We start from the raw sequence: 24,992 nt of genomic DNA, 5'->3' as shown, positions 1-24,992 counted from the left end.
GTTGCGCAAGTCTTGCATCAACGAGATCACCAAGCCAGCCTGTTTCTGAGAACTAATGAAGAAAAACTATTAATCCCTTTGTTTCATTTGACAAATGGCTTCTTCTTTGGTGAGCATTAAAACTGATTAAAGACACATTGCTTCGAGTCAGAGAGAGTTTAAGGGTTATGACTCAGTGACTCTCATCCACTCACTGACAGCTATTCATTGCCTCATTGAAGCTGGTGGAGTTCATCCATTCCAGATTAGGGCAGTATAGTTTTTAACCCAATTTATTGACCCACTTCATAGTGAGCTGGTAACATAAACAGGATGACCATTAGAAAAGTAATGAATAATGGATGAAACAGAGATAAACAGAGATGGCGAGAAGCAGGGAGAAGCTTTTATAGTGATATTCCTTGAACAGTGATTCTGCTTGTTTGTATCTAAGCAGCAGCACTTGAGAGAACAAGTTGATTCTGATGTATGGCAGAGACGCAAAGCATTTCCTCTACCTGTTAAATTGATACCTACATCCTGTAGTCTGTTACAGAGCAGTACATGCTGCACTTTTCAAAGGGATGAGCACTCTGTAGTCCGTTTTCATCTCAAAATGGTTGTATTTGGCAGAATAGTGATTTTCCATTAGTATAGAACCTTTGAAACTGCCCTGATTTATGATCCGTGTGGTCGATGCATTCCATTATACAGCTGTCAAAAGAAACTCCTCTATGTTTATCAGAGTGCAAATTAATAATCCGTGTAGCTGCAGCTAATCTCCAATCACAAAGCAAGCTCAGATAAATATTTTTAATACTATCATGTGTGCAGTCTGGGATTTACAGACATACAGTGGGACTCACACGTATGTGTTGCATGACATCACTCCATTTAAACTGAATGAGACTTGAGACGATTGACTCATGAAGCACGTACATGTGAATCCTGTCTGAGTGTGACATTCATGCCATTGATTTTGATGGACGCCCCGCGAGCCAAAACTGGCCCACCAGAGGGTCCAATCTGCTCCGTGGGATGACTTTGCAAAGTCTAAAAATTACAGAGGTGAAAATGACTGCTTACTTTCAAAATATTTAAAGACATTGATCATTGTGCAATATAATGTCAGTCTGCAGCTTCAGTATGACTGAGTTTGTTTTCGTGGAACCCTATGGGTGATGCACTGCCACAATTTTTATGTGTTCTTCATGTATAAATGTAATATATTTACAAGGGAGGGAGATAACTAAACCTTTTCCTTAATAGCTCCCACTTTATATTCTTTGGTATGGTGAGTCAGTTGAGGTGGTCAGGATTGCTACAGAGATGTGGAAATGAATGCAAATTTTAAATAATTTCTAGAGCTTGACAAGTTGTTTTGACGATAAAGTAATAAAAAACAAACCTCTATTGTTCAGGTCCTGATACCTGTCACTAAATGTTTTGTTTCTTTGTAGATACACTGTGATCTGTAAATTGTAATGATAAATTGAGGCGTAATGTTGTTGAAATTTCACTTATTTTTCTTTAGAAATTTCAGGTTATTCATAATGCTTTGTAAAAAAAAAAAAAAGAGTTCATTAAATGTGAACAGTTTCAGAAAATACTTCTTTTGCACAAAAGAGTTCTCGTTATATATAGATTATTATGCTCAGATCAAACTGGGCTGAATGTGGCCTCTGAATTAAGATGAGTTTGACATCTCTGCTATAGGATTACCACAGCATATGAAATATAGTAAATGTCCAAAGGCAGAACTAAAATAATCTTTATCTTGCAAATGAGAGTTATAAGCCCAGGCATACTGCCTATGGCACACTATCTATACTGCTTTGTATTTTTCTTTGCACAAGGCAGCTTGTCTAACATGTACTTCATGCACCTTGATCATCCCATTGATTAATAGAGAATATTTACACTCTGAAACTAAAATATTCATGCTATTAAACTAAAATGCAATGCTGTAATTCCTGATTTCAGTTTGGAATATATGGTATTTCCTTCAGTATTTGACCTCAATTTGTTGGTTACAAGTTTTACCCTTGTGTGAAAGCAGTTGTATCATGTGTACTTTAGCTGTACAGAGAGATACAGTTGGAAAGCCATGTGAGCCATACGATGTCCTTGGGGTTGTCTGAGTTCAGAGCTGCAGACTAAACATTTTGAATGCAGTTTAAGGACGAGTTGATGGCCTGAGGAAAGATGTTAGTAGCAGCATAGTCTATACATAGTGTAGGATCCAGTGTGTTGTAGAGCCTGACCTGCACTTGGGACTAATAGTCAGAATAGGTCTGCCTCTGCTGCTTCAATGTTCATTGTTTTTCAACTCTATCTAAAGAATGCTTCTTTTACTTGCTCACAGTGCTTTTGGTTTGGATATTTTTTATTCAGTTATTTCATTATACACCTTTGTGCTGTGTAATATTGATTAATATTGAATACTGAAATTAATCTAATCCATATTTACTATCGGACAGAGTTACTAATCATGGATTAGTATTGATATCTGGGATCATGTTTGTGTATCCCTTTCTCCTGCATGTCTCACTGACAGCAGAAAGCCAATAATCTGTCCTTACAGCACAGTGAGAGTGTAGCATTTGCTGTGACCTCTAGATTCTAGGGTCATACAGAAAGCAATGTAATATGAAAGTGAATAGTAGACTATTATTTCCAAAGAAGTGGGGTAATTGTTAAAGTTACATCTCCTTTTACAAACCATGTGCATATATTACATCTGCAGATACAGGGACGTATTAACAACATTTAAAATGGCAGAGACAAAGAGAGGTAAGACATGGAATGACAGAAAAGCATGCAGGGCTGCTGGGCGTCTGACAGGCAGATTCACAGACTGTATTTTAAATCATTTCATGGAGGCTTTCATCTGAAGCATCTTCCAGCAGCACAAGAGCTCACAGTGCATTTAGCCTGGGTGGGTACTGAACCACTAAAGCCTGGCAGTGGCCGCTGTTAGTGCCATGCTGGAGCCATCATGCTGCAGAATCACTGACTGATCAGACAGACAGGCGGGCAAAAGGAACAGACAGACGGACGGAGAGACAGGGAGACTGGCTGTCTGACGGCTGCACGGCTTCTCACGCCTTCATGTTTTCCTGCCAGATCAGCCTGACAGAAAATCAATGACGCTGCACTCTCACGGAGACGCACACTGGGCCAGCCATTGAAAAAAAGGAGCGAGGCTGAACATACAACAGTGCAGCGTGCACCTTTTTCTGGAAAACAAGACGATGGCGATGAAACCCAGGCAGTTATCCACCCTGGTTCACACGTGTATGAAGGCCAGAGGAATGTGTCAAACACGGCACGGACGCAGATCTGATTGGGTTTTTATAGACCTCTCTAATATGAAACCGTGCTTCATAAAGCCATCGACATGAATTGGCTAATATAGGCTCACAGAGGGCTTTGATATGCGCATGTTCATACTGACACACAACCCCGAATTCTGCGCGTCTCACCGCAAAATGCCAGATGAACCTGAATGAAAACAGCAGGCTGGTTGATCTGTGAGGGTCGGGGACCCTTTCTTTCTTTTACGCGGATTTCATGATAATCTCAAGTGCGTGAGAAAATGGATGCATTGACGTTTGCATGCGCAGCCAATATTGTGGGGATGGTGGCGGAGGAGGGGGCCGGGTTTCGCACCAACAACCCACCGGGCCGCAGCATCTCTGTCGGCAAAACGGTACCGTCATTCATCCATCTTCATGTCACATACAACCAAAATCAACGCATCCGAATTTTAAACGAGTACCTGAGAACGACCCCTGCTCCATTATGGTGAAGCTGTGGCTGTTCTCAGGGATGGAGCACATGTGTGGAACCATGATCACAGATCTGACTAAATATTGGGAAAAGGAAACAAAACAGCAACTTTTATTTACCTTCATGTCGTTGACAATCGCCTGGAACAGACCCCCGAGGGCCCCGCATTCCTTCTCCACGGTCTCCATGTTTGCCAAATCCACCATTCACCGGAATTTGCAGAAGCGCGCACCAACTGCGCGCTACCAACACCCAGCAGGGAAAAAAATACAAAAATGTATTTCCACAAAATTGCGATGGGGCTCTCCGGTTTCTCCTTTAAACCGGGAGACCGACAATAACGAAGGGATGCAGAAAGAACAGGAGGAGGAGGGGTGAAAAAGAAAGATGCCGAAACAAGCTGGCGCTGCGGTCTCTTCCAGGCGAAGGTAAGATGGGTTTTGAGGGAGGAAAGATGGTCTCTCTCACTCTCTCTCTGTGTTTCTCTCACTCTCTCTCTCTCTCTCTCTCTCTCTCTCTCTCTCTCTGACTCTGACTCAGTCAGGCGACGGGATGGTACCGTTCAGATGGTACCGGGGCGACCACGCTCATCTTGGCGCAGCCAGCGCAACGCGGAGTCGGTGCAGACGCATGTGAAGGCAGCGGAGAACCGGAGCGATGTGTCGCCTTGAGTGCGTGCGTGTGCGTGTGTGCGTGTGTGTGTGTGTGTCAGAGTCTGTGCGATCGTGCATGCATGTGTTCGTGAGAAAAGACAGGCTGTGATTGGTGCAGAGGCGGTGGGCTCAGCGGTGCGGGGAGACCAGCCAGTAATACGATCCTTGCAACTGCAAGCGAGTCAAAAAAAGGAGGCTGGACAACTCCGGACGGTCTGTCACATGGCCGCATGCAGGCGCGCGCGCGCGCGCACTCGCGCGCGCGCGCACACACACACACACACACACACACACACACGCACACACACGCACACACACACGCACACAGCTATCGAAGACCACTCGCCTAGAATAAAAAAATCAGCAGGGGGTAAATGTCAGATACATTTACATACCAGTAGAGTAGCGTGCGTTTGGAGGAATGCCTCTTCACAATCCAGATTTATCACTTTAGCATTCCATGACCTGGATGGACAGTTATTTGTGTCAGGATTTCTAAAATTCCTAATGCTTTCAAGTGTGACACGAGTCTGTTGGTTTATGAAAGAAAAATCATACAATTCAACCATTAATCTCTCCATTCCTCTTAGTTTTCTGAGAAGTACTGTTATATGTTGGTACGTTCAGCTCAGACTGATTTCACATACTCACCTGCTGTATCTGACATAGTGGGCTTGGTTTCTTTTTTTCATTCTACTGCTTAGAGTCTGATCTATTACAACATGGTGCATATAATTCTTCATATTATCTGCCAGCCAGTAAATGTTTTGAATTTAGAAAGCAATTTGACATCTTTTTTAATGTGAAAAGAAGCATTTCTTGCCTTAAAACGACTTAGATGTAACTCTGCCCTGCTGCTTCTTCTAGAATGTACAGATCCATTAAATTCCTCCTGACAACCACCTCTGCACTGCTCACTGCAGTCAGGCACACCAGCTCAGCTATGACTCTGCTCAGACACTGTACACTATACAGTGGCAAGTTATAGAATTGGAATAACTTAGCCATATGTCAGAACTGGAACAGGGTTCTGACGGAGAATAACGGAAAGCTCCCTTCTACAAGCTGATAGAACTGGTTCTTCAGGCTTGTTAAATATTAACCTACCCAAGTCTGTGTAAAGATGTAGCTGTTGTAAGAGCGTATAGTATGGCCGGCTAGCTCAGTTGGTTAGAGTGTGGTGCTAATAACGCTGAGGTTATGGGTTCGATCCCCATACGGGCCACTTCCTACTTATTATGTAGCATAAGTGGTTTACCAGTAAAGACCAGGGTTTACTGCTTTGGATGGTTAGGGATTAAGCCCCAGTCTTGCTAGGCTGTCAGAGATCCCTCACTGTAGCTGGTCATGTTCTCTGACCCCAGGCTGTGGAAAGACAATTTCCCTATGAGTATATAAAGCTTTTAGCCTAGCCGCGCGAGACAACCCACGGCAACGAATTTAATTCTCTGCCAGGGTGGGTCTAGTTACCCTCCATAAGGTTCGAGGCTGGATTCTCCTAAAACTGGCCGGACGAATCACCATGAAGTGTAGAGTCAGAAGGCGGGCGTAACGAAGTGACGACAGAGGCGTGACGATTCTGACAGAAACAACCGGCGCACAATAAACAGTTATCTTTCGACTCGGCTTTGGCCACAGCCCTTAAAGATTTGAAGCTAAAATTCAACTTGAAAGATAAACAAAGGACGGCACTGAAGTGTTTCACTGAGAAGAAAGACGTATTTGGACTTATGCCGACGGGATATGGCAAATCCTTAATATACCAGTTGACTCCGCTGGTTGGGAAGCTAATGGGACTTAGCCACAATCCGCCGGTGCTCTCGGAACTACGTCAGCCTATTCGTTGCACTGATTGGTTGTATACCTACCCAATTGCTGCAGAGTGATTTGAAAGACAACCTTTTAGCCCGCCTCCCTCCCTGTCGAGCGGCCCTAGACCCTTGTGCCTTCAGAAACATGGGGCTAGCGCGGCTAGGCTATAAAGCTTTCACATACTAAGGTAAATAATTTGATTTCTTGCAGAAGTGCAAAAATCCTCTACTCCACTTTCAGCTCAAGTGATTATTGAGTTCTGGTGAGATATCCGTTTTCTCAATTTCTGTATTAATATGCTACCAGAAAGTAGAGCACCTCTACATTTCCCTCAAAAAAGCAGGATGTACTTTACAGAAGTATAATTTGACAGATTATTTTAAAAAATTTTACTATGATTATTATCATCATCATCATATTAATGTAAAAGAGTTATGTCACTACATTTTTCATGTAATAAAAATGCATTATTTGAATGTCCACTCTAATGTAGAGCACAAAGTGCATATAAAGAACATCAAGTAACTCTATTCATACTTCTGACCACTCGAATAATGAACAGTGATAATTAGTTGCAATTCCAACGTCTGTAGACAGGTGCTTTCAATTTTCTAAGAAAATGTTAAATGTTAAGCTAGGTTTTACCTTTAAACTAGTGTGTTTAGCTTATCAATCCAGCTGATATGAGCCAAGCCCTTTTTGTACTTTCTACACCAGTGCTGATTGAATTCCAGAGTTCTTGTGTGCGTGTGTAACTACACAACTACCGACGGATTCTGTTTTGGGTGACAAACAAACTTCCCCCATGAGAGACATGAATCAAACAGAAAATTACTGCTACTCTTCCAGATTAATAATAGCACATATTACATAAATTACATGCTTTTGATTCTGTTATATTTAAACAAACATAGATAGTTTTTATTATAAAATTACCAGTAACACTATTATCACCTGGAGTGGCACGCTTTAGTTCCAACAGCCTCTGCTTGTGGGTTAACCAATGACGCTGAAGTCACTTTAAATAGCTCTTTCTTCTTATTGTTCTCTTGGCATGAGTTGAGATTGGGTATTAACACAGTTACCAATAAGTCGGTAGCTGATGGCTTCCTCAGTGACACCGATACAGCTCTGTCTTCCGTAAATAACATTCCAATTCAACTGAATTCCTCAGTTACATTCTGAGATTGATGAAATGTATATCTTGTTGGTTTTTGATGTGACACAAATATGTTCCTAATCAACAATATCTTTACCACTTATTTTACTGATTTACTGTTCCTTCTCAGACATCCAGTCATATATTGCACAGTTCGCCAGCTTTAACCAACGATAGAACCTAAACAATGAGTAAGATCTGTAAATACCAGACACAAATGAAAGTCACCTTTGCTTAAAATTTCTTGACTCCCTCCAGCAAAAAGCAAATTTTTTAACCTTGTTAGCATACCCATATAATATATATATTTTTAATAAACGAGAAGATATATCATGAGCAAAATAAGCAGTCAGCACCATGGCTCCCCACTGACTGCTCATTTAACCTTGAAACTGCAGTTTGTTGTAACTGATGTGACAAACACATGGTTTCAGACTCCCAGGGTTTAATAAGTTTGTAACAAACCTAAGGAACCAACAACATTCAGCACTGCACACTATGGCTGGCAAATGCTGGTACTGTAAGTAAGCTGGTAGATGTACTGGTTAATGTCAGAAACAGAGAATCAAAATAACCTTGAAGAGTTAAATTAGCACTTCATGGTGTGATCACCCATAGACACTTAAAAATGAGGAAATTACTTTGCCTATTTGTTTATTTGTTTGTTGTTGTTTTTTAGGACTTTTATGATTAGTAAGTCTAAGAATATGTAACTGTGGTCACAAGTTTTATCTTAATACTGTTAATATCACTGTGCCACTTGTGTATGACTCCTTTAAAGCCACAACTCATGACAAAAATGTATGCTGAGGCACTTATTGTGTAGAAATTCTCTCACTGGCGTGTTGTTATCTAATGTGTATCCATTTCTATTTTTGAAGTGAAAAAAGTTTCTGAGCTAAACATTATAGTTTGATGTTATTTGTGTATTGTTGCAAGCTAGGACAAAATACAGGTGAGGAAATGACGAAAATGTAATGCATATTTGTATACTGGAATAAATGTGAAGTAAAAGCTGTGTGTAAAATGTACTGTGCTCATAGAGTATCGAAGTATAATGATGCCTTCAAAAACCAAAATCATGGTTCAAAGGTCAGAGTGGCCTGAATGATCCTGCAACTGCAAATGTATCATGTCAGAGAAATGCTTGGAAACAAAACAACAATGGACCAACCTCAAGATGGCTTCAGGATGCAGTGTCTACATATTGCATTTAATTTGGTACAGCTTTTGCGTTCAGTAGGGATGTGCGTCTCTACCTTAAGAGGTGATCCGATAAGAATCTAGATACATGGGTATGATATACTTCACTAATGATCCATTTTATTACATTACAATGCGATTCCATACAATGCAATTGAATGCAGCTGGAATCTATTTGTATGGTCTTTCTTGCAGCAAGAAGATCCCCGGTTCAAATCCCAGCCTGGGCCTGGGATCTTTCTGCATGGAGTTTGCATGTTCTCCCTATGCATGCGTGGGCTTCGGCTTCCTCCCATAGTCCAAAAATATGCTGAGGTAACTGGTTACTCTAAATTGTCCGTAGGTGTGAATGCGAGTGTGATTGTTTGTCTGTATATGTAGCCCTGCGACAGACTGGCGATCTGTCCAGGGTGTCCCCTGCCTTCGCCCGAGTCAGCTGGGATAGACTCCAGCACCCCTCGCGACCCTAGTGAGGATAAAGCGGTGTATAGAGAATGAATGGATGGATGGATGTATTCGGTCAGAACAATGTCATTGTGTTTATTTTTCAAATAAACACAGACAACACAGACTGTTGCTGTATTAAATATGCCAAAAATAATAACATTAACCCCTTTAGTTTGTTGCAATTCATAAACTTTGCAAAAAAACTTTTCAGCATTAACACATTTCAATGGCATATTTCATGGCACAAAATAGAGAAAAAAACATAAAAGAGGATGAGCTAGCTTTGCTAGCACTAGTATCCACATATCCCTTGTCGCCCACGTTGGTGTTTCTGTGCCGTCTCAACAGGTGAATGCTCAGATTAGTTGTGCTACCACTGTACTTAATCGCAGCTTTACACACTGTATAAATGGACCTTTATTCACCTTTCCATAATTCTTTTAAAATTCAAAAGTCTTCAGCACTTTGAATTTAAGATTTGAGGGTACATTGTAAAGTGCCGGTGCTGTCGGCCATGCTATTGTGTTGTTGTTGTGAGCAAACACATAAAGCGAATGTTACTCTTGTAATACATCGCAGCAGGAGTCTCAAAGGACTGGAGTGGCCATATTTAGTAGCAGAGCTCCAATCAACTGATTCATAACTTTACAACCGAACATCAACGCTTCACGGTAAATATATATCGATCCAGAGGTCCGCAGATCGATGTATTCATATCTTTAAAATTAAAATCGATTTCCAGTTCATATCGGTGAATCTTTGCACCCTAGTGTAAAGCTTTAAAAACCAAAGAGGCCATGAACTCTACTCATAAACAGGATTTCAAACATGGGATTGCAATTAAACTAGGACATCTCTGATATTTAAGTTGAAATATTGACTCTGGCTGTACTAGCAAAGTCCTTGTACCCATAGAGAGCAGGTGAGAAAGACATGACACTCCATGTTCTGCATATAGAGACAAGCTATGTACACACATATGCTCAGTTCTAAGCTCATGCCAAATCTTCAGCATTATGACAGAGACCTCCTAAGGGTGCAGGAGAAGACACACTCATGCATCTTCTGTGTGGCTGTATGTATGTATTGTATATGTATACGTTTGTTAGCATTCCTGTGGCTACAGTGGTCCTTTGTGATGACCTTGACGGAAGGATGTAATGTATATCACACAGCCAATGCTTTTCAACTCGTTATCTAACCCTCCCTTTATGTTTATTTGCATCCATAAATCCACGCATCGTCTTGTCTTTCCTGCACACAGTCAACCTTGCAACACCCATCAAAATTTACTGGCTCACTTGGACCTTGCAGAAAATGAAATAGTACGTGTTCAGGCACTGCAAAAACCCTCCTTTGGTTCTCATTATCTCCCATGAGGCTTTTCCTGAAAATGATCAGACCTATGTAGAAAATAAACATACTTCAAAGAGTCATGAAAACAGTGTGGGTGTATTAACAGCTGTGCATGGTAGAGCGACAGATTCCAGCCAGGTTAAATCAATTTGACAAGGTTTTACTGCATTCCTAACTGGGGAGCTGATTTCTATTTAAAGATGCCTCACACTGAGATAGTGGAGGGCCAGAAAGACTTGTTCATATAAATTCATACACATGCAAACCCTGAATAAGTTTTCTCACCTGTTATCTTCTTAGAATTAAGTCTTTTGTTCACTGTTGTACATAAAGATCCTAACATTTACAATATGATAATAATGTTCAGACATCTTTGGCCAGATGCATAGAAATGCCATTTCATACACTATTTAAGCAACTTTATATTTTCATTACTTTGAGAAAATTTTTTTAGAACAACAAATTTTGTAATGGGATGAAACATGAAGGGAGACCACATCAGAATGTTTCTCTGACAGTGCACTGTATGCAGAATTATTAGGCGATTATGTTTTTTAGACCAACTTTAATACATAAATTACCGTTCAAAAATTTGGAGTCACTTAGAAATGTCCTTATTTTTGAAAGAAAAGCATTTTTTTTCGATTAAGATAGCTTTAAATTATTTAAAAATACAGTCTAGAGATTGTTAATGTGGTAAATGACTATTCTAGCTGGAAATGTCTGATTTTTAATGGAATATCTCCATAGGGGTACAGAGGAACATTTCCAGCAACCATCACTCCTGTGTTCTAATGCTACATTGCCTGAGCAAATCCTGTTGAAAGTCAAATTGATGACTAGAAAACCCTTGTGCAATTATGTTTGCAATTGAGTTTTCATGGAAACCATGAAATTGCCTGGGTGACCCCAAACTTTTCACCAGTAGTTACAAATAAATAGCATTTTTAATTTTTAATATATGTTCACTGACCAAACCAGTTGAAGGAGCATCAACAGCCTCCCAAATGATGTGTTGTCTCCTTTCATTGCAAGTGACATGCTTGAGAAGAAGTTTTTAGCGGGAGTTAAATCAGGTAAGGACAGGGTCAGGTCATTATTTGATCATCTTTGAGGCTTTTCCAAGCAGTGAAGTGCTTAGACGCAAGTGATGGATCTGCATAAACTTCATGGCCTTCTTGAATGCTGCAGAAAATCTCTTAGTAGTATCTGCTTCCTTGTCTAACCAGCAATCTCTTTGTGCCTCAGGTCCAAGTCTCCTCTGGTCATCTACTCATCAACTCAGTCCTTTTACAAAGCCTCAGCCTGTACATCACTTAGGATAATTTATTTTGATGCCACAACCATCTCCTCTATCTTCAAACATCTCTGGATTGCTTCCCGTGGTTTTACCCTTCGTCAGACAAACAGTTCTGTAATACACCTTTGTAAACTGCATCATCTTTGTGTTCTGCATTTGGGTCCAGTAAATTTGTTCACCATAACATTTCAGAAGTGATATATCTGCCTGAAAGGCACTTTACAATTTATGACTCTTAAGTGTCCAGTTAATTTTTTAAATCATTTTTCCCGAGGTGATAAAGCTGCCTAGTAATGATGTAATGAAGTCACTTTAGACCACACCCTCCCTTGTTACAAAATTACATAGCTCAAAAAAATGATTTAAATCCAAAAAGCATTCAAAGTCATTGTTTTGAGTTGTGAAAACGAGCTTAGAAAAATACTACTTTTGGAATAATACTTTTGCAACAAAAATTAATCGATTGTCAGAATAGCTGTCCATGAGGCTGTGAGCAACTCCAGCTCTTTGCCTGTAATGCAAAGCAGCTGGCAGAGGCCCTCCAGAGACTCTTTGTTGTGATTGTTGGAAAGTCTCTGGACACATGACAGCCAGAGTTCCCAGTACAATAAATGTAAGTGAGTAGATTCGACTCCGTCCTCAGGGGTTTGAACTTTTCCACATGATGACAAATAAGCGTACATATCTGTCTGTCAGCATCAACATACATTACTCATTACATTTACTGGTATTATAAAAAAGATTTAAAACACCATATTTTACCCAGTCATAGATGCACTACCTTTGTAGTCCATAGAGCATAAAACGCCTGTTCTCATGCCAGCTCTTTGAGCTGTGTCATCAGCTCCTGAAGCTGTCTACAGATGAATGATGCAGGGATGCTGAGGTCCACAAAAAGTTTCTCCAAGGGGACAATAAAGTATTTCCTATCTTATCAGGATTCAAGATGGTCTTCGCAGCTTAAGAGTTTGGTCTGTTCATCTCTTTTCAGTCCTTGGGGTAGCTTTGCAAATGCATCAGAGGGAGCTTTACCTTTAGGATTCTCTTTGATGGGGGCTAAACACTCTTAACAAACAACACACTCCCTGTGAATGTGCCCCGACACCTTTGGTTGGATGCTCAGAGAGGTTCTTCATCTCTTTAAGGAGCTTGATTGGTCTACAAAAATAACATGCTCTCACTGACTTAGCCTTGTGTTTTCTCCTCCTCAGGCTCAATGCTGCTTTTATCACTCTCCAACTAGTTTAAACTGCAGTTGTTGCAAGAGGAATGTGTTCTTAAATCATGCCCAGTGCTCAATATTTTAGTCTTACAATTGCTTTCAGAACATACATTACAAATCCAAAACAGTATGGCATGTTACCTTCTTCTGCTGCTACTGTATGTGTTTACTGTTTAAACCTTTTGGTCGTGGTAACAGAAACTTAAACAATTAGCATATGCTTCTGTTGATAGTCACACAGGTCATAGCATACCTGAGCCTGATTAGTTCTCTGGCTTCTTAGATTTGGACCATTTATAGCAGATCAAATCATTTTGACTCCTTGAGCAGGCACTACAGTGAAGACAGAGCTACACAAAGAGACAAAGGAAGCTTTTTCATTGTTACTTAATAGCTATCGTCTTTGAAATGCTGGTAAAATCGGAACATTAGTCAGTGAATTTTAAAATGACCTGAAAAGAACAGGATGATTCAGACTCTGCAGTGAATTACATATGACAAGCCTGTAAGCCTGTAAGTGAAGGAAGTAGGGCTGTTTAAAATGAACATGTTTCGTTTTCAAGAGACGGATGCCTAATAAAAGAGGCTGAGTCACATCTAGTATCAAGAGAAATGCACAGTTTAAAATGAACGACTGCTGACTGTAGTTGTCTTAAATAAGAATAGAGCAGATTTTTTTCAAATCCAGATATCTTTATATGTGCTATATTCATAGTTCTCTGTGTTAGAATCATAAAATAAGAATTTTATCAGCAGTCATATGTTGGGAATGGCTTCTGGTTAACATGTCGTTTGTGATTTAATAATAGCTTCATACTCATTCAGCTGTCTGACAACAAAAATGGAACATGTACCCTACCATTCAAAAGTTTGTAGTCATTTAGAAATGTCCTTGTTTTTGAAAGAAACCAAGAAAACATTAAATTAATCAGAGATACAGCTCAGACATTGTTAATGTGGTAAATGACTATTGTAGCTGGAAACAGCTGATTTTTAATGAAAGCTCTACATAGGAGTACAGAGGCCCATTTCCATCAATTATCACTCCTGTGTTCTAATGGTACATAGTGTTGGCTAGTTGAAAGGTTAATTGATGATGAGAAAACCCTTGTGCAATTATGCTCGCACATAAATAAAAGTGTGAGTTTTCATGGAAAATGTGAAATTGCCTGAGTGATCCCAAACTTTTCACTGGTAGTGTATGTTCTGTTTGACACTGCATTTATTTCTCTGTTAAGTCTGAATTGAAAATATATATATACATAAACAACAAAACCATTCTATAAAAATAACCAGTAGAGTATTAAAATAAGTAATTGTTAGTCTATATATTTGTATAGTTTTTTTGTAAGCCACAACGAAGTACATTTTGGAGTGATCACTTCAGTTACACACGTGGACAAAATTGTTGGTACCCCTCAGTTAAAGAAGGAAAAACCCACAATTCTCACTGAAATCACTTGAAACTCACAAAAGTAACAATAAATAAAAATTTATTGAAAATTAAATAATCAAAATCAGCCATCACTTTTGAATTGTTGATTAACATAATTATTTTAAAAAACAAACTAATGAAATAGGGCTGGACAAAAATGATGGTACCCATAACTTAATATTTTGTTGCACAACCTTTTGAGGCAATCACTGCAATTAAACGATTTCTGTATTTGTCAATGAGCGTTCTGCAGCTGTCAACAGGTATTTTGGCCCACTCCTCATGAGCAAACAGCTCCAGTTGTCTCAGGTTTGATGGGTGTCTTCTCCAAATGGCATGTTTCAGCTCCTTCCACATATGTTCAATGGGATTCAGATCTGGGCTCATAGAAGGCCACTTTAGAATAGTCCAACGCTTTTCTCTCAGCCATTCTTGGGTGTTTTTGGCTGTGTGTTTTGGATCGTTGTCCTGTTGGAAGACCCATGACCTGCGACTGAGACCAAGCTTTCTGACACTAGGCAGCACATTTCTCTCCAGAATGCCTTGATAGTCTTCAGATTTCATCGTACCTTGCACACTTTCAAGACACCCTGTGCCAGATGCAGCAAAGCAGCCCCAAAACATTACTGAGCCTCCTCCATGTTTCACCGTAGGGACAGTGTTCTTTTCTTCATATGCTTGGTTTTTGAGTCTATGAACATAGAGTTGATGTGCCTTACCAAAAAGCTCCAGTTTGGTCTCATCTGTCCAAAGGACATTCTCCCAGAAGCTTTGTGGCTTGTCAACATGCATTTTTTGCAAATTCCAGTCTCGCTTTTTTATGAGCTTTTTTCAGCAGTGGTGTCCTCCTTGGTCGTCTCCCATGAAGTCCACTTTGGCTCAAACAACGACGAATGGTGCGATCTGACACTGATGTACCTTGGCCTTGGAGTTCACCTTTAATTTCTTTGGAGGTTGCTCTGGGCTCTTTGGATACAATTCGAACGATCCATCTCTTCAATTTGTCATCAATTTTCCTCTTGCGGCCACGTCCAGGGAGGTTGGCTACTGTCCCGTGGGTCTTGAACTTCTGAATAATATGAGCCACTGTTGTCACAGGAACTTCAAGCTGTTTAGAGATGGTCTTATAGCCTTTACCTTTAAGATGTTTGTCTATAATTTTTTTTTCGGATGTCCTGGGACAATTCTCTCCTTCGCTTTCTGTTGTCCATGTTCAGTGTGGTACACACCTTTTCACCAAACAGCAGGGTGACTACTTGTCTCCCTTTAAATAGGCAGACTGACTGATTATGAGTTTGGAAACACCTGTGATGTCAATTAAATGACACACCTGAGTTAGTCATGTCACTCTGGTCAAATAGTTTTCAATCTTTTATAGAGGTACCATCATTTTTGTCCAGGCCTGTTTCATTAGTTTGTTTTTTTAAAATAATTATGTTAATCAACAATTCAAAAGTAATGGCTGTTTTTGATTATTTAATTTTCAATAAATTTTTATTTATTGTTACTTTTGTGAGTTTCAAGTGATTTCAGTGAGAATTGTGGGTTTTTCCTTCTTTAACTGAGGGGTACCAACAATTTTGTCCACATGTGTATGTGTGGTGATGGACTCTGCAGATGTCCACATACACATGTAAAGCAGAATGTGCTCTGAGCAGTGTGCCTGGGTGGGGTCAGGGGTCAGCTGACCTTAAAAGCAGATGACTCTGCATTTCTTAAGAGAGGAAGCAGCAGAACTTGAGCAAAACTGATACTGCATACTAAAAGCAGATGTGAGCTGTTCTTAACACAACAGTGTTATCAGTGTCTTGCAATAGATCAGCTTAAATTGCTGTCATCTGGTTAATTGTCATCATTTTAAGAGAGTGATTTATCGTCAGCTGGAAGTTCTATCAGAGAGCGGTAACAAGAACTTTCTGTTTTGTTTTGGTGTAAAAGGAAATAAAACCAGCAGTAGCTTTTGCTGCTGCAGAATTTGTCACCAGTGTCCAGAATACAGAATGAGGGTACTAGATAAGTCATTTATAGAGCTGAAAACCAAGGTGGTTAAAGCAAAAACAAAACACATAAAAATAAAAAATAGTCACTTCATGAGAGATACAGAAGATGGACACGGTGACAGGAACACAGTACCATCTCATAATGTTCCTGTTGATTATGTCACAGAGATGTTGATTTAACATCTTCACAAAGACGTCAGCAGCAGCTTCAAACAGAAGCAGCTGGTGTTTCTGTTTCCAGCTCAGTATCCCTAAAATGACATCCATATTAGATGACTCTGCTCATGATTTAAATGAGTCATTCATTTAGAGCTAACATAGCAAGTAATGACTTGTTTATTATTTATTCTTATTTATGAACCATGACATGATCTTTCTGTAACCTCAACAGTGTCTTCGTTGAGAATCCTAACTACACCTTAGTTCTTTTGTTTGTTTGTTGTTTTGTTGCCATAACCAGTATATTCTTCTTATTTCATTATACCCTAGTTGCAAGGACCACATTTTGTACAAATCCAGAAAATGAGTAACATTAGCAATAAGCTTTAAAAAATACACTGACACTGAATGCATTCCAGTGTTTTTACAGTCTTGTCGAGCAATAGGATTGGAGAGGATTCATCAGTCAACATCTACAGACACTAAGAGAGAACACTGTGTCTTCGAGGACTGCCAAGCAGCACGGTGGCTGGTGCTTGAAGCGAGGTGTGAAGTATAAAATTGTGAATTTGAGAAAGCTCAAAGGGGTCTAGCATGTCAGGTTCAGTATGAGTTTGGGTCCCGGTTTTCAAATAATACATGGGTCTGGTTTAGTTTCTGGTAGTACATTTGTAGGTCTTTGGGTTCAGACACAGAAGATCACTGGTTACCTTTCTGCATGGAGTTTGTATGTTCTCCCTTGGGTTTTCTCCAGGTACTCTGGTTTCCTCCCGCAGTTCAAAAATATTCTGAGGTTAATTGGCAACTCTAAACTGTTTGTAGGTGTCAGTGTGCTTGTTTGTCTCCCTGTGATAGATGGTAAATGGACTTGCTCTTATATAGTGCTTTTCTACTCATCAGAGTACTCAAAGCGCTTTTACAACAATTGCTCCCATTCACCCAGACACACACATTCACACACCAATGTGCAGGTTGCTAATCAACCTGCAACATCAGTCAGTATACATTCATACACCAGTCACTGGTAGGGGTTCAGAATCTTGCCCAAGGAAACTTCGGCATGCAGCACATGACTAGGCGAGAGCGGGAATCGAACCGCCGACCCTTCGATCATTGGACGACCCGCTCCACCACCTGATCCACAGCCACCCCTGTGACTGGTGACCTGTCCAGGGTGTCCCCTGCTTTCACCCTAAGTGAGTTGGGACAGACTTCAGCCCCCCGCGACCCTAATGAGGAATAAGTGGTGTATAGAAAATGGATGGATGAATGAGTTCAGGCACTAATTTTTGGACCCATGGAAACCTCTACTGTTGACTTAGTGTTCTAACTCGAGGCTTAATGTGCATTTTTTCTTCATGGCTTCATAGCTCAGAGAATGTGAGAATGTAAGTCTCCTTTGACTACAAATAGTGTTTACTGAAAGCAAAGACACTGCAGAAATGAATGTTTGTTATTGTGGTATTCTCTCTAGTTGTGTGAATCCACGCAACATGCCGAGCATGAGTGTGACGCTACCAGAGAAGGACCCACAGAATGTCATTACAGTGATTGCACACTAATTTGTCAGACCTCCTGACAATCATCTTTACATGAATGCACAAGGACACTGGCAACTGATTCAAAGCGGGGAAGCAGTGCTTCAAAACCTGAGACAAAAGGTCAGTTGACTAACAGGAAAAAACAGATTACATCTATTGAAATCTATCAAGCTAAAAAGCACAGATTTGATGTGCATCATGTCATTTTAAATTGATTCACTGTCTGTTCGGCTTACTGTGTCAGATTTTTAGTTTGTGATACACAGCAACATATACAATAAATCAATTATTAAATTTGATAGAATGGTGCGGTTTGAATCGACAAGTGTAGTTTTTTGCTTTTGCGATTTTTTTTAAACAATAAACACTGCTTCTGCCTAAATGAAAAAACAAAACAAAAAACCTGTCACTGCAGTTCACCATGTTTGATGGAGAAGTCAGCAGCTAAAGAATGTTGTGTGGTACCCAACAAACATGCCACTAGCAAGTGGCTTCCAAAGCAACACATTTTCAACTAAACTGCACTCTCAGTTATGTTTTGAAAGAAATTTAATTACTCATGACAGGGTAAGACTGTGATGTCTTAGAGGAGGCTTCTAGTTTGAAAGAGCCGCAAAGTCCACATAAGTGAAGGAAATTGTGCTGTTCAAAATGATATGTGATTGGCTGGCTAAAAACAAGAGATAGTAAAGCAATAAAATAAAGGGCGAAAACATGTTGATTTGGAATGTATTCATGAAAAGTTCCAAACAAACAGACCAGCAACTGAAAATGTGTTTTAGTTACATAGGAACAGATTTTTGGAAGTGTGACAGAGTTGTGATGGTCATATTTAAGTTTTACTTGAGCAGAGCAGTTTTTCCAAAGCAAACCAAGTTATAACCTCAACAAAACTAAATCCAACAACAAGAAAAGCACTCAGAGAGCACAGTACTACACCAAGACTGCACAGTCATTGCATCATTTCCGACGGATGCAATCTTGAAAAGATTTGTGGCAGAAGTCACGGCACTATAGAATGTGGCCAGTTAGAATAGATGTTACCCACAAACAAAATTACCTTGCGCAGAGCACAGTCCTGTGTTATGAATGTGTACATTATACACAGATACTGAATTGCATGACTTAGATATTTTTGATAGGACTCAGAAACACCACCAGAATTTAATCGATTGTTCCTAGTATGATTTCCGATGAATAAGTCCCGATAAGTCTGCATTGGTGGATTTGTAGTGGGTTCACAATCATGTGATCGTCAGCAGGCAGCTGATATAGTGTTCACTTGTAGTCATAGTTACAGTGATGGCATGCTGCAATCTCGCAATGATACACAAATCTTTAACAAATCCGTGGATCCAGAATATAAACTGCATAACTTTCAAAATCTAATCAATTGGTTCTTGTGTCATTTTTGACCTTCCCTGAAAATTTCATCCAAATCCATGTTTGAGTAATGTTGCTAACAGGCAGACAGACAGACTAACAGACAGACAAATGTACGCTGATTGTCACATAACTCATCTTCAAAAGTATAAGTATATAGAACACACTGCCAAATCAGGAAACTTCTCTTGGAAATTATTAGGGACCAGTAAAGCATTACTGTTACAGTGCCAAACATTTTTACTATGGGCTGAGCTAAAAAATAATAGTGTCGACAATATTACAATCTTCCTCTTAAAACATACTTTGTAACTATAAAACGGTAACTCCCTCACAGTCCTTTACAAGCCCAAATTGCCTCATAAAATACAAAGGAGCTCTGTGTAATCAGTGGTAGCTGTGTCTGTGTAGCTACAGTAAGCAACTGCTGACAGAATGATGATGCTCAGTATTGTGTCTTTAATGCACTGAATTCCTCATTCTGTATGTCATGTGTTTATGAATCTGCATTTTGAGCAGTGTGTCTCTAGCCTGGAAACCAGTTAAGCTGTATTGAGGCATTTTATCCAGTGTCATCTCTCTTTTCTTCAGTCTTTTTCCTCCTCCTTCTATCGAGAGTCCCTCCCTTTCTGTGCTGAGTAAGACCCCATGTCTGTCAAGTGTCAAGCCACACTAAATGAAAGGATGTAGGAAGGGCAGAGGAGAGAGTAGAAAACGAAAGACCGAAAAGCCCAACAAGAGCAGTATGGGAGGTTGTCATACACTATGACTGGAGATGGGTACAGGGAGGGAGATGAGTACAGGAGAGACCCCAATTTTTATTACCTCGTGCACCCCTCCTCCTCCTCTGTATGGCAGAGCAGAATGTAGGTCTGCGTTTGCCTACAGCCATCAGCAACAATCAGTTCTGCCCCAGTTACTGACGCATTTCACAGACTAAACACACACACATACGTTACAACATGCAGAAATGCACACAGACAGATGAACATGGACACATTTACAATATGGTTACACACACACACACACACACACACACACATATTATGTTTTTCTATCATTGTGGGGACTTACCATTGACTCCCATTCATATCTAACCCCTAACCTTAACCAAACCCTAACCCTAACCAAAACAATGGCTAACCCTAAAGAAACGTTTTTGCATTTTTACTTTTTTCAGTAACAACAACATGGCCAAGAAAACACTGTTTAAACTTGTGGGGCCCGAAATGAGGTCCCCACAAGTGACATAGTTTTCGGTTTTCCTACCGTTGTGGGGACATTTGGTCCCCCACAATGTAGCAAAAGCTAGAACACACACACACACACACACACACACACACACACACACACACACACACACACACACACACACACACACACACACACACACACACACACACACACACACACACACACACACACACACACACACAGTCGGCAGTCTCAGAAGAACCCACATGCTGGCATACAGCAGCATGATGTGCAACATGCCTGCACAGATGTATGCAAACATTTGATGGTGATCTTATTAACAGAGGGAGGATTTGGATGAACAACTCGGACATTTCTAATTACAATGCAGCCATTGTTGTGCTTGCATGTACAGTATACACATCAATCTGGTCAAACCTAGTAGCACCACTGCAGCTTCGAACCCAAGTCTTGAAATACATTTACAGTTTTTTTCAATTGCTAACATGCATTGGTCCAAACCAGGCGTAAACTCGTCACCCGTTGGTTTCAACGCCAAGAAAATGAAGCCCGGATTTTGCTACTTCCTGGTCGCCGTTTTGGATTTTTTGGAGCCAGTGATGTAAAAAGCGTCATCAAACAGACTGGACCGGAGAGCAACTAGGGGTAGGATTGGCTGAGGACTCTCTTATCCCGCCCACGTTTTACCGCAGAGGCTTCTGTTGCTGTCTATCAAGTATAGCCACGCCCCCTGGCTCCGCCAACTTTAATGATTTATTTAAAATTCAGTATTGATTTATTTTAAGATCGGCCACCTGATCTCTCATTTTGACCATGAAAACTAACGGGAAAAAAATCCTGAGCTGTAGAAAATCAGTCTATCAGATTTTATTTTTTCCAAAAATGAATTGGGGTCTATGGAGCAAAAGCTTTTTGGAGCCAACCCTAGCGGACGGCGTGATATTGCAAGTTTTTGACACTTCCGGGTTGGCTTCAATTCTGGAGCCAGATGCTACGTCCACTTTATATACAGTCTATGGTCCAAACTGAAGTGACATGTTCAAAACTCTTAACACAGCCTGCATTTCCATCATGTATCTCAGCTAAACAGTAAATCTCATCCCCAAAACTGTTTCTCATCAACAAAACACTTCATACATGTCTCAAAATAAGCTCATTCAACCACAACACTAGCAAATAGTCTCACTTTGGAAACAAATGCTGTCAGTCTTAGGACACTGAACTGCAAAATACTAACAACAGAGAGCATTACATGAAATAAATTGTAATCTTTCAAGTTTGAATGATTTCTTTTTAGATAAATCAGTATTTTATCATAAAATAAGATCTTTGCACTTTGAATGTTCTAAATTATTGTAATATATTGCACCAAGAATGAATCGGGAATGCAGCAGTTTACTTCAACAGCACTGACGTATGTTCTCTGTGCCTTTGCATCGGTACTTTGGGACCTTCAAAAAATAAAAAGTTTACTGTAAACAAAAAAAAGCAGAATCTCAGAATTCAGGGGGCAGAATAGAAATCAAGAGATAAAAGTCAAAAACCAATAACATGTACATGTATACTGTAACAATCACAATCTGTCGTCTGCATTTGGACTCATGTTTCCATCCATTACATCTGATGTCTTCTCTCGCGATGCACTGTGGGTAGAACCTTTTTGAGTGTCTCCTTCTCTATGGTTTCTGATGAGGCCAAACACAGATCACCTGAATCGGTTTTCGGCTGACAACTACACTCAGCTGTGTTTGAAATTACATAATTTTTTAAATTTATTTTTATTGTCAATATTTTGATCTGATTTTCAACAGATTTCAACGTGGCTGCAGCAGAAATTCCTCATGTTTTTTCCCCAGTCATTCTGTTTTGATTGTGGTTTTAACTGTTTTGAACAAAGTGTGTTAGCATTTGAACAATGTGCTGTAAAAGTCTAGTGTTTTGCAGGTGGTTAACTAGTAACTGAGAAAGTGTTCATGAATTTTGGTGACTGTGGTCACTGAATGCATTTTGTGTGAAAGCAATGGAAAGTGATTCACAGTTCAGTCCACATGGACTGCTGTTTTGCAGACTGTGTTAAGAGTTTTGAACATGTGACTTCAGTTTTGACCAGTGCGTGTTAGCAATCGAAAAAAACTGTAGGTTCAGTTGTTCAAATGTGGGGATTTCAGAATCAGGAGTTCACAGATTTATTTATTTATTCATTTATTACTGTTTTGAATTTGCCCACATTTAACTTAAAAAAAATCTTTTCCAGTCTGTTTCTGGATATATGAAAGGAGGTTCTGCAAACTGACAAACTGAAATGGGATGTCTATAAATGACAAATGAAACATTTTAGTGTTTCAACTGCAGTCTCTTCATGTGTCATTTTATCACCATTCCTTATTCAATCAATTAAAAAGTGTTGTTTATCCAGATATTGGGCTTAACTTTCCTGCATCAAGCTGGGGCTCAACACTGGGCCTACTAAAAGATGAAAGAGGTCCCTACTGGCCCATTTGTATAGGAAGTAGACATGGTGATGACGCTTATTGAATGGTACGATAACATTTGAAATGGACGGTATGACTAACATGTAATGAAGTGACAAGCAGTTAAAAGGGCAATAAATATTCTTCTTTGTAGTATCATTTTGCTGGTCTTCTATTCAATTCAATTCAATTCTAGAACTTCCATGTGTCCTCATCGGTTGATAGTATGTCAAACTTAATACCTTACAATAAATGATGCATTTTAAATTTCTGTCTTTGCCAGCAGGATTACAGTATCAGTGATTTTACACTGCTATCCACACAATTACAGTAGCTCAGAATAACATGATATTTCTTACTGGCTGTATATACATTTTTTCCATATTTACATTGCTGTGCTGTAACTAGGACTGAAGGAGCTGACCTTTCATAATGAAACAAGACCACAACCGGACATTTATGTTTGTATTTTTCTCAAAAACTGAAATTAATGTACATTGAGAATTTATAGTGGTTGCTAATTTTTAAATAGAAACAGACTTTGATGTTGTTTTGAGAGTCTCCTTCTGTTTGGTGAGAAAAGTGGCAGGTTAAATAAACTGCCCCTCTGAGCTCTTGGGTGGTGACTGTTTGCTTTTCTGATTCAAGCGACTGTGGCTCAGGTGGTAGAGCGAGCTTTCCATGAACTGCAAGGTGGGTGTCCACTCTGCATGCTGAAGTGTCTTTAGGCCAAACACTGAACATGAAATCACACTTTGCATGGAAGATCTGCTGCCATAGTATACATGCAGAAGAGGTATAGTAAATAATAACCAGCCACAGCTGCTCAAGGTTCCTCCCTGCAGTGAGTCGGCCAATCATATCTGGAGCACTGTGGTCTTAACAGTGTATAAAAAAGTAATATGTTTCACTGCTTGTGTTCAATATGTTGTATTAACTTCAGTTTAACTTCAATGAAAATCCCCTGCCTTGCTGGAGAAAGTCCTGTAAATGCCATGTGATTGTTAACATTTTGAGATACTGTTGGATTAAACTGACATGATTCATCTTAGATCAAGGCAATTTATACAACAAAGCCTTTTTCAGACACGGGAATCGTAACATTGTTGACCATCAGTCTATTTCTTACAGAAAAATTTACGTATACACACGCACCACAGTGACAAAAAAGTGCCATATTTGTCCTACATGTGAGGTTGAACACCACACTAAAGGGTGCATGATAGATAATTATTATGGCTCCAGAGATATGGTCCTGTCTACTGTCTCCTGCAGGTCTCATTCTGGGCAGACCTTGAAATCGCTATCATCTCATTACACTTGGCCACAGTAACAATTTTATTTAGACCTGCCTGTTGAGTCACTAGTTGTATGTTCATGTTTTTTGTCTTAGTTTGCTTTGCCCTACACTGACAACATGCACTAAGCACCGTCATACCACATTCTCATACACCACTGATTCTGAATGGTACTACATCTCATTGCTTTTCTTTAATGCATTTGCGTGCTTATCTGTAATAAGTTTGAGTATATCTCTTGGTTTATTTCTGTTCTCTGCTGCAGGTTGAGAGCTGGTCACAGTAATAATGAAAGACTTCTAGATGTTGTTAATGTGATAAATGACTATTCTAGCTGGAAACAGATGATTTTTAATAAAATATCTACAGAGGGGTACAGAGGTCCATTTCCAGCAACCATACACTCTTGTATTCTAATGGTGCACTGTGTTAGCCAATCGTGTTGAAAGGCCAATTGATGATTAGAAAACTCTTGTGGAAGTATGTTCGCACATGAACGAAAGTGTAAGTTTTCATGGAAGCAATGAAATTGTCTGGGTGGCCCCAAAGTTTTGAACAGTAGTGTAT

At 39.8% G+C, this 24,992-nt stretch overlaps 1 protein-coding gene across 7 annotated transcripts in view; it reads right to left on the bottom strand.

The window, feature by feature from the left end:
- The window catches only part of mtss1lb (MTSS I-BAR domain containing 2b), a 100,368-nt gene extending 95,762 nt beyond the window's left edge, over window positions 1-4,606 (bottom strand). For 3 of the 7 annotated variants that reach the window (XM_051941237.1, XM_051941249.1, XM_051941239.1), the window contains exon 1: window positions 3,891-4,606. In XM_051941237.1, coding sequence (XP_051797197.1) covers window positions 3,891-3,977 — 87 coding nt within the window. In that variant the 5' untranslated portion in view covers window positions 3,978-4,606. The remainder of the gene's footprint in view (window positions 1-3,890) is intronic. The other 4 variants (XM_051941243.1, XM_051941252.1, XM_051941256.1 and 1 more) reach the window with 4 other exon arrangements.
- Window positions 4,607-24,992: the final 20,386 nt, after the last annotated feature.

Source organism: Acanthochromis polyacanthus, chromosome 2, assembly GCF_021347895.1.
Source record: "Acanthochromis polyacanthus isolate Apoly-LR-REF ecotype Palm Island chromosome 2, KAUST_Apoly_ChrSc, whole genome shotgun sequence".
NCBI classification, from domain to species: domain Eukaryota; kingdom Metazoa; phylum Chordata; class Actinopteri; family Pomacentridae; genus Acanthochromis; species Acanthochromis polyacanthus.
This window is presented reverse-complemented; position numbering and strand designations above follow the sequence as displayed.